The sequence below is a fragment of the Prunus dulcis genome, chromosome 7 (genome assembly GCF_902201215.1).
Source record: "Prunus dulcis chromosome 7, ALMONDv2, whole genome shotgun sequence".
In the NCBI taxonomy this organism is placed as follows: Eukaryota; Viridiplantae; Streptophyta; class Magnoliopsida; order Rosales; family Rosaceae; genus Prunus; species Prunus dulcis.
Genome location: NC_047656.1, coordinates 17,498,844 through 17,508,962, shown reverse-complemented (window position 1 = coordinate 17,508,962; position 10,119 = coordinate 17,498,844). Strand labels below are relative to the sequence as shown.

At 39.5% G+C, this 10,119-nt stretch overlaps 3 protein-coding genes across 3 annotated transcripts; 2 read left to right on the top strand and 1 right to left on the bottom strand.

Annotated features, from left to right (window-relative positions):
- Positions 1–570: 570 nt before the first annotated feature.
- LOC117635094 (trimethyltridecatetraene synthase-like) lies at positions 571–2,894 on the top strand. Its single transcript, XM_034369427.1, has 2 exons — positions 571–1,598; positions 1,805–2,894. Exons 1-2 carry the CDS (start codon positions 693–695, stop codon positions 2,426–2,428), a joined length of 1,530 nt encoding a protein of 509 aa, XP_034225318.1. The 5' UTR covers positions 571–692; the 3' UTR covers positions 2,429–2,894.
- A 2,147-nt stretch (positions 2,895–5,041) lies between these two features.
- LOC117634429 (trimethyltridecatetraene synthase-like) lies at positions 5,042–6,742 on the top strand. Its single transcript, XM_034368536.1, has one exon. It carries the CDS (start codon positions 5,042–5,044, stop codon positions 6,590–6,592), a length of 1,551 nt encoding a protein of 516 aa, XP_034224427.1. The 3' UTR covers positions 6,593–6,742.
- Positions 6,743–7,171: 429 nt separating this feature from the next.
- Positions 7,172–9,143, bottom strand: LOC117634430 (trimethyltridecatetraene synthase-like). The gene is made up of 2 exons (XM_034368537.1): positions 8,232–9,143; positions 7,172–8,058 (listed from the first exon to the last, which is right to left on the bottom strand). Exons 1-2 carry the CDS (start codon positions 9,138–9,140, stop codon positions 7,435–7,437), a joined length of 1,533 nt encoding a protein of 510 aa, XP_034224428.1. The 5' UTR covers positions 9,141–9,143; the 3' UTR covers positions 7,172–7,434.
- Positions 9,144–10,119: the final 976 nt, after the last annotated feature.

The window sequence follows — 10,119 nt, the reverse complement described above, 5'->3', positions numbered from 1 at the left end:
CATATATATGTGTGCGGCATTGGGCGAGTTTTTCAATCTCTTACTCATCTCCCCCAATAATCTATCATGATCTTTGGCTGTTTGTTTAATTTGTTGAGACATCAGGCGGTTGTCTTTCGGATGCCTCTTCTTTTTCTGGATACCTAACTGATATTGTGGATACCCATGTGACAATATATGATAAAGTTTGATCACAAAATTTAGGCATTGGCAGTGATTTGTATTATAGAATAAATCAAGTTGTGTGGATCCCACACCGTATAGTTATTGTCAAGACACACACCATACATGTCCATATTTTTCTTAACCTAGTCACCTAGAACTCCAAAAAAATCACCACATTAGGTTGCATTGCATGGTTCTCTTTCTTTATTCAAAAATCCGTGACCGCTTGACAATCCAATATGAGATTTACATGTGTGGCTGTTGGGCACTCGATGAGCCTGTTTTCTTGGCTTACATGAGGTTAAGGTTTTGTTTGCTTGCATGAACCCTTTATTTATTTATTTATGGATCAAATTTTGCACGAGATTATTATGTGAATAAAACACAAATGGACGATGTGGATTTTTCTGAGGTTAGGGACCACACATCACAAAAAAGTTTAGAAATATCATAGCCCACAGGCCTCCTCCTCCAACTACAAATTACAAGCAATATCAGTCTACACTGCACTACTCAACTTTCACGCAATGGAGGCTTCTTCTTCTTCGGCTGTTTTAGCCCTTGCATTGCTAGCTGCTCTGGCCCTTCTCTCCAAAATTCTATTTGCCAAACGCCCAAAACTTCCACCAGGTCCAAAACCATGGCCTATAATTGGCAACCTCAATCTCCTTGGTCCTCTGCCTCATCAATCCCTTCACAAATTGTCCCAAACTTATGGACCAATAATGCAGCTTAAGTTTGGCTCCTACCCAGTTGTTGTTGCCTCATCTCCAGAAATGACAAAACAATTTTTAAAGACACATGATCACATCTTTGCATCTAGGCCTCAAACTGCTGCTGGCAAGTACCTCACTTATGACTACCTCGATGTCACCTGGGCAACTTATGGTCCATATTGGCGTCAAGGCCGCAAAATTTTTCTCATGGAGCTGTTTAGCCCCAAAAGACTAGTGTCTTTTCGATACATTTGGGTTGAGGAAAATCGTGCTTTTGCTTCGCGACTCTATGCCTTGTCGGGGAAGACAGTTGTGCTCAAAGAGCATCTGTCACGCCTAAGTCTTAGCATTATGAGCAGAATTGTGTTGGGGAAGGAGTATTTTAGCTTGACCGACTTCGAGAGTTCAATAATGTCACTCAAAGAATTTCAGGACATGTTAGATGAGTTGTTCTTGCTTAATGGGGTATTCAATATAGGGGATTGGATACCATGGCTTGATTTTTTGGATTTGCAAGGTTATGTAAAGCGAATGAAGGTCGTAAAGAAAAAAATGGACTGGTTTTATGAGTTTGTGCTCCATGAACACAAGGCCAGGAAGGAAGGAGTGAAGGAGTTTGTGGCAAAGGACATGGTGGATTTACTATTGCAGCTGGTTGATGATCCTAATGATCTTGAAGTTAAGCTCACCTATGACAGTATCAAGGCATTCACTCAGGTATATGCTTCCTAAATCATTCCCTTATTAAATTTCCTAAGATTACTACAATGTTCTCTTGCCATACTGTGAATTTGAACCATACGTTATGCAGTCTGGCAATAGAACATTTCTATATAAAAACTTATGTAGAAAAACACAACATAAAGCTTTACTCAAAATTGTTCATGTGGCTTATTAATTTTGTTCATGCAAATTAAAATCAGGACTTGATAGCTGGAGGCACTGATACCTCTGCTTGCGTTTTGGAATGGGCAATGTCTGAGCTCATAAAACAGCCAAACCTGATCGAAAAGGCGACAGAAGAGCTTGACAGAGTGATTGGGAAGGAGAGATGGGTAGAAGAGAAAGACCTCGAAAACCTTCCTTATATGGATGCAATTATGAAAGAGACAATGAGGAAGCACCCTGCGGTTGTAATGCTAGCACCACATCTAGCTCTTGAAGATTGCAATGTGGCAGGTTATGATGTTCGTAAAGGGACTATAGTGTTTGTGAACCTATGGAGCATGGGAAGAGACCCCAAACTGTGGGATGCACCAGATGAGTTTAGGCCTGAGAGGTTCTTAGGGAAGGCAATTGATGTGAAGGGACAGAGTTTTGAGTTATTGCCATTTGGTTCAGGAAGGAGGATGTGCCCTGGTTATAGTCTTGGACTGAAAATGATAGGGTCTTGTTTGGCTAACATGTTACATGGGTTTAACTGGAAACTGCCTGAAAATGTGAAAGTTGAAGATTTGGGCATGGAGGAGGTTTATGGATTGGTCACACCTCGGAAGTTCCCACTTGTTGCGGTCACAGAACCTCGGCTGCCAATCCATCTTTATTAACTTAACTATATGTGAGGGGCTTATAGCTCAAGTGGTTAAAAGTAGTTACCCCTACATGGTGCCAGCTTTAAATTTCTTTTTAGTTCCATCTATGTAGTCTGCCAATATATATTTTGATCAAGTAGGGAGGCTTAGCTTTCGCAAAAAAATAACTTCTACTCAATAAGTTGTAATTCGTTTTTATCAACGAGGGACTGAAATCTGAATTGGGATGTAAGTGTTGCACATGTGACAAGTTCCATGATCTCTTCCACGCACGGTCGCACCCATCTAGCCAATCATCCTGTGGAGCTCCATAATGTGATGTGGTTTATTTCATTTGTTCAACCATTCTTCTGTGCTCATTGCTCCACTCACTGTTAAGTCTCCATGGCTTCGGCTATGTGGCGTTAATTAATCATGAATCATCTGAAAATATGCAGTGATGAGTAGATTTTATATAATATATATAACCTTATTTTTAGTATATTTTGATTAATATTTTGAAAGAATTTTGATACTTTGGATTATATTTTCACTATAGGACTGTCGACTTCCTCTGGAGCAAAACATAATCAAATGAAAGAATTTTGGAGTAATTCTAGTTGGAGGACGTTCGTGAGTCACTTAGCTTGATTGTATCAAAATATCAGATTCGTCCACCAAGCGGTGATTTCCTGGCGAATAAATAAAGGAGCGATGTGCAGTGCTGAAATAGTGACGTTTTGGGCTTGAATCGCGTTTTTGGAGCCTAAGGTGATCTTGGATGGGTTTGGGGCCTTCTGGAGATATGTTCAGAACGTTTTTATCTTTTAAACAAGCTATCCTGGGCCGGATTTGGAGGAGATTTGTGACTAAAGCGTGGCTGGACAATTTCTGTGCAGTTTATCCCCACTTAATTAGGACTTCTTATATTCTATTCTATTTTATTATTTAGTTAGATTCCTAGCGAGAATAAGAGACTGGTTTTCGCAGGGATTGTGCGGCTGGTTTTTAGGGGAAATATTTAAGGTTTTAGTCCGCTCTAGTTTTGGGACACTTTTCTTTTACGTAACTTTGGGAGACATAATAATTGTGAGGGTTCTTGAAGATCTTCAACTTCAAGGTGTTTTTATTCTTATTCATTCGAATGATATTTGCTTGAATTTCAATTATGAATATGCGTAACTAATTCACTTTAGTCAGGGCGAAGCCTTGAACCTTCGCATGAATATGTAATTTTTATTTAATTGCTTATGATTGATGGCGTGCATACTTTGAATTGTTAATCACTGGGTTAAACTTTCTAATTGTCTTAATGCCTGATCACCATTAGGATCTTTAGAAAAGTAACTCGATGCAATTTTGGTCGGAAGGTTCCTTGAAATTGATGCTGGCTTCTTGTGATTAATAATTGTAATTTCACTTAAGATGAACATTATGTCTTAAGGGTTGCATGGTTTTTCGGAAAGGGTTTTCATAAAGCATAATGAGTTTTTCATGTTCAAATTTGATCCGAACGTCTAGAAAGGTTGCATGTTGGATATACGTTATATGTTGGAGGTTCCAAGTAGAGTATAAATTAGGAAAATCTAACCTTCAAAGTGGCATGTGTAGATCATAAATAATTGGTAAAAATTCATGGGATTGCTAAGTAATGGTGAAATCCTAGTGTTTTTATAAATTGGTTTTTAAAATTCTTTTCTTTGACCGTATTTGTTTTTAATCAACATTCGTTTTTAGTATTAAACGATTTCAGAATCATCCTTCTCAACCTTTAATTTCAAGTAGTTAATTAGAGTTTGTTTTTACATAAATTGTTAAATAGTCCTTGAGGAAAACGACCTTTGCATGAGCATCCATACTACAATATCCTCGTATTCTTGCAAGTATTTCATGTGATTTTAACTCTATTTGCGCAGGTACTAAAAATCCTATCATGCAGCATTCACATCTAGGGCAAATTTGCAACATGAAACAACCTTGATCCTCTCTGTTGTTGGAGAGCCAGACAGACATTCAGGTGGAACAAAAACCCATCAAAATGCATCAAAAATCACAGCTGTCGACTTGTTATAAGGTAAGGGTCTAAAAATAATTGATATTCATGCTCTCTTCTTCATTCCCCAAATGAAAATATCTCAAGCAAAGCAACCAACCATCCCACCATGAATTCAAGGGCCAGAGACCATAATGGCAGCATGTGTGGTGTGGGGCATCTGTCGGAGTAACTTTAAGTGTGATGGCTAGACAATGCTGCATTTCTATGCCTATTCTCAGAACTGAAACGAGATTAATGTTTGCATAAAACACAAATGAATGGTGATTGATGATGACCTTCACTAACTTAAGTCATTCCTGTATCACTAAATCAAATTTAAATTTATAAGAAATATCATAGCCCACATACCTACTTGAACTATAAATTACCTGCAAATATCAGTGAAGGCTGCACTTCTCAACCTTTACACAATGGAGGCTTCTTCTATGAATAATTGCAACGTGGGGCATCTGTACATAGGTACTAATTAACTTGCCTACTTTCACACTTTGAGTAATGACAGAAATATCATAGCCGACCCGACGACATAACTAGGTACTTCTTCAACTATAAATTACCTGCAATATCCTTAACCTTCGTACACGACAATGTCAATGGAGGAGGCGGCTTCTTTTTCTTTGGCTGTTTTAAGTTTTTCAACCCTTGCACTGCTTGTTGCTCTGGCCCTTCTCTCCAAAATTCTCTTTCCCCTGCCCAAGAAGCTAAAACTTCCACCAGGTCCCAAACCATGGCCTATAATTGGCAACCTCAACCTCGTTGGTCCTCTGCCTCATCAATCCGCTCACAAGTTGTCCCAAACTTATGGACCAATAATGCAGGTTAAGCTTGGCTCCTGCCCAGTTGTAGTTGCCTCATCTCCAGAAATGGCAAAGCAATTTTTAAAGACGCATGATCGCATCTTTGCCTCTAGGCCTCAAACTGCAGCAGGCAAGTACCTCAATTATGGCTACCTCAGTGTCACTCATGCACCTTATGGTCCATATTGGCGTCAAGGCCGCAAAATTTTCATCTCTGAGCTCTTTAGCCCAAAAAGTCTAGAGTCCTTTCGATACATCCGGGTTGAGGAAAATCGCGCTTTTATTTCGCGACTCTATGCCATGTCAGGGAAGGCAGTTGTGCTCAAACAGCATCTGTCACGCCTAACTCTTAGCGTTCTGTGCAGAATTGTGTTGGGTAAGGACCATTTTAGCTTGACCACATCCAAGAGTTCCATAATATCACTCAAAGAATCTCAGGACATGACAGATGAGTTGTACTTGCTTGCTGGGGTAGCCAATATAGGGGATTGGATACCGTGGCTAGATGTTTTTGACTTGCAAGGTTATGTAAAGCGAATGAAGGCCTTACAGAAAAAGTTGGACCGGTTTTATGAGTTCGTGCTCAATGAACACAAGGCCAGGAAGGAAGGAGTGGGGGAGTTTGTGGCAAAGGACATGGTGGATTTACTATTGCAGCTGGTTGATGATCCTAACGATCTTGAAGTTAAGCTCACCTATGACACTGTCAAGGCATTCACTCAGGACTTGGTAATTGGAGGCTCTGATACCTCTGCTACCACTTTGGAATGGGCAATGTCTGAACTCATAAAACAACCAAACCTCATCAAAAAGGCCACCGAAGAGCTCGATAGAGTGATTGGAAGAGAGAGATGGGTAGAAGAGGAAGACCTCGAAAACCTTCCTTATATGGATGCTATTATGAAAGAGGCAATGAGGAAGCACCCTGTAATTGTATTGCTACCACATTTAGCTCTTGAGGATTGCAATGTGGCAGGTTATGATGTTTGTAAAGGAACTCTAGTGCTTGTGAACATATGGAGCATGGGGAGAGATCCCACGCTGTGGGATGCACCAGATGAGTTTAGGCCTGAGAGGTTCTTAGGGAATAATGCAATTGATGTGAAGGGACAGAGTTTTGAACTGCTTCCATTTGGTTCAGGAAGGAGGATGTGCCCTGGTTATGGTCATGCACTGAAAATGGTAAGGTCTTGTTTGGCTAACATGTTACATGGGTTCACCTGGAAACTGCCTGGAAATGTGAAAACAGAAGATTTGGGCATGGAGGAATCTTATGGATTGCTCACACATCGGAAGTTCCCACTTGTTGTAGTCACAGAACCTCGGCTGCCAATTCGTCTTTACTAATTATATTTGAACTTAATAATGTGCCAGCTTTAAGTTTCTTTTTTGTTCCATCAAGTAGGGAGGCTTAGTTTTAACAAAAAGAATAGAACTAGGCCTTCTCAATAAGATTGTAATTCTTTTTTATCAATAAGGGACTGAGATATAAAGAAATTTAAGGGAAAAACAAATGTAACATGCAACAGAGGTTGCATTACTTGTGAGCTTCGTAAGCTTCAATAGCATCGAATCATCCGATTCACCATTTAACCAATTTGCATAAATTAGCCCTAGCATTATGGGTACTAGCAGTTATGTCCTTATCCATTTTCATAATTGTAACATTGTGTAGGGCTCCATAATGAGCTGTGGTTTGTTTAATTTGTTCAGGCATCGTACTGTGACTGTGAAGTGTCCATGGCTCCACGCCAGCTATGTGGATTTAATCGTGAATGACCAGAAAATATGCAAGATTGGCATGAAGGGGTAATTTGCAACATGAAACACACTTGGCAGGAGATAAATAATTAAAGGGGAAGTATATATGATAAAAATTGTCACACCAGATCTGGCATTGGCAATCATCTTAGACTGTAAAACGAGCATTACATGCTGGAAGCTGGTGGATTAGTCCAACAGCCCACAAACACCACACATGTCAATAAGTCTCCCTAATCTCGAAACATATAGTTCATATTCCCAGATGAGATTAATCTAACTCATTCTAGGAGAAGAGGCATAATGCAGAGTGCAGAGACGGTGTAATCAACAAAGCAGTGGAAGTTACCATCACAAACGTTCATACACAGTTTTATTTTTATAGAGAAGGTTCATAATACATATCCGGACACTCAGATTCAATATCACTAGTAAAGATAGATTGGTAGCCGAGGTTCAACTACGGCAACAAGTGGGAACTTCCGAGGTGTTAACAATCCATAAACTTCCTCCATGCTCAAATCTTCTTTTTTCACATTCTCAGACAATTTCCAATTGAACCCATGTAACATGTTGGCCAAGCAAGACCTTATCACTTTCAGTCCAAGACTATAACCAGGGCACATCCTCCTTCCTGAGCCAAATGGCAAGAACTCAAAACTCTGTCCCTTCACATCAATTGCCTTCCCTATGAACCTCTCAGGCCTAAACTCATCTGGTGCATCCCACAGCGTGGGGTCTCTCCCCATGCTCCACGTGTTCACAAACACTAAAGTTCCTTTGCAAATATCATAGCCTGCCACATTGCAATCTTCAAGAGCTAGATGTGGTGGTAGCATTGCCACTACAGGGTGCTTCCTCATGGTCTCTTTCATAATTGCATCTATATAAGGAAGGTTTTCAAGGTCTTTCTCTTCTACCCATCTCTCTCTCCCAATCACTCTGTCAAGCTCCTGTGTTGCCTTTTTGATGAGGTTTGGTTGTTTTATGAGTTCAGACATTGCCCACTCCAAAGTGGTTGCAGAAGTATCAGTGCCTCCTGCTACTGAGTCCTGGTTTTAATTTGAATGAACAAAGTGAATCATTTGTGTTTATATCATTAACTTGTGTCTTTTTACAGAAGTTCTCATATATCTAAGGATGCAAATGTTATAATGCTTATGTTTGCCCAAAGAGCATTACCCTAATGTTCGGAAATTAAATAAGAAATAATTTAAGAAGCTACCTGAGTGATTGCCTTGACACTGTCGTAAGTGAGCTTAATTTCAAGATCATTAGGGTCATCAACCAGCCGCAACAGTAAATCCACCATGTCTTCTGACACAAATTCCTCCACTCCTTCCTTCTTTGTCTTGTGTTCATCGAGCACAAACTCATAAAACCGGTCCAATTTTTTCGTTAAGGCCTTCATTCGCTTTACATACCCTTGTAAGTCTAAAAAATTAAGCCATGGTATCCAATCCCCTATGTTGAATACCCCGCTAAGCAAGAACAACTCATCCAATGTGTCCTGGAATTCTTTGAGTGACATTACCGAACTCTCAAATTTGGACACGCCAAAATACTCCTTACCAAACACAATTCTGCTCATAATACTAAGAGTTAGGCGTGACAGATGCTCTTTAAGCATGATTTGCTTTCCTGACAAGGCATAGAGTCGCGACACAAAAGCGTGACTTTCCTCAACCCTAATGTACTCGAAAGACTCCAGTCTTCTTGAGCTAAATAGCTCGGAGAGGAAGATTTTCCGGCCTTGACGCCAATATGGACCATAAGGTGCCCAAGTGACATTGAGGTGGTCATAAGTGAGGTACTTGCCTGCTGCAGTTTGGGGTCTAGAGGCAAATACGTGATCATGTATCTTTAAAAACAGTTTTGCCATTTCTGGAGATGAGGCAATTACAACTGGGAAGGAGCCAAAATTGAGCTGCATTATTGGTCCATAAGTTTGGGACAATTTGTGAAAGGATTGATGAGGCAGAGGACCAATGAGGTTGAGGTTGCCAATTATAGGCCATGGTTTAGGACCTGGTGGATATTTCAGTTTGTGGAGTTGGGAGAAGAAATTTTTTGAGACGAGGTATAGAGCAGCCAGGCATGCCAGGGTTAAAACAGCCCAAGAGAAATTCTCCATTAATACTTGATTTGTGGCTGTAGTGATGAAAAGTTGACTGACCTGCAGGTAATTTATAGTCTAAGTAAGTGGTTTGATATTTCTTAATCATTTTTTCCAATCTTAATAATATCATTATGTTGTTTATTTAGTGTCTACAGTGGAATCACTTGGGTTAAATTAGTGGAGATCAACATCAGTTTTGAAAAATCCCTACTCTTAGATCCTCCCAAAATCTTTGCAGGCATTCATCTTCCTCTTTGTTTGTTTACATGAACCCTTTATTTATTTATTTTTGGATCAAATTTTGCACGAGATTATTATGTGAATAAAACACAAAGGGATGGTGATGTAGGGACCACAGAGCACATAAAAGGTTTTGGGAGGATAATATATATATATTTTAAATACTGATGATGATCTCTTGAATAACTCAAATCAATCAGAAAAAATGTTGGGAATATCATAAGCCCACATGCCTTGTCCATTTTCATAATTGTTCAGGCATCGTATTGTGACTGTCAAGTCTCAATGGCTCCAGCTATGTGGATTTAATCGTGAATGACCAGAAAATATGCAAGATTGGCATGAAGGGGTAATTTATGGAGCACTTGGAGACCAGAAAACATGCACTTGGAGACTTGACACAGTACAATGTCTGAACAAATTAAACAAACCACAGCTCATTATGGAGCCCTACACAAGGACTAGACAGAATGCTAGGGCCAATTTATGCAAGTTGGCTGAATAGTGCTGAATCAAATGATTTTTGATGTTATTGAAGTTTAGGAAACACACAAGCATAAGTAATGCAACCTCTATACCAATATGTTACATTTGCTTTTCCTTAGATTTATTTAGATCTCAGTCCCTGATTGAACTCATGTAACATGTTACCCAAACAAGACCTTATCAAATTCTCAGGTAATTTAAATTTTATAGTTGAAGTAGATATGAGCGCTATGATATTTATTAACCCCTTTTTTGTTTGATTTTGTGA

What these genes read in the sequence shown, in the direction of transcription:
- LOC117635094 (XM_034369427.1), top strand. Translation starts at nt 693, where the DNA reads ATGGAGGCTTCTTCTTCTTCGGCTGTTTTAGCCCTTGCATTGCTAGCT. An exon ending in GTATCAAGGCATTCACTCAG is followed by an intron (nt 1,599 to 1,804) that starts GTATATGCTTCC and finishes AATTAAAATCAG; the next exon opens with GACTTGATAGCTGGAGGCAC.
- LOC117634429 (XM_034368536.1), top strand. Translation starts at nt 5,042, where the DNA reads ATGGAGGAGGCGGCTTCTTTTTCTTTGGCTGTTTTAAGTTTTTCAACC.
- LOC117634430 (XM_034368537.1), bottom strand. Translation starts at nt 9,140, where the DNA reads ATGGAGAATTTCTCTTGGGCTGTTTTAACCCTGGCATGCCTGGCTGCT. An exon ending in GTGTCAAGGCAATCACTCAG is followed by an intron (nt 8,059 to 8,231) that starts GTAGCTTCTTAA and finishes AATTAAAACCAG; the next exon opens with GACTCAGTAGCAGGAGGCAC.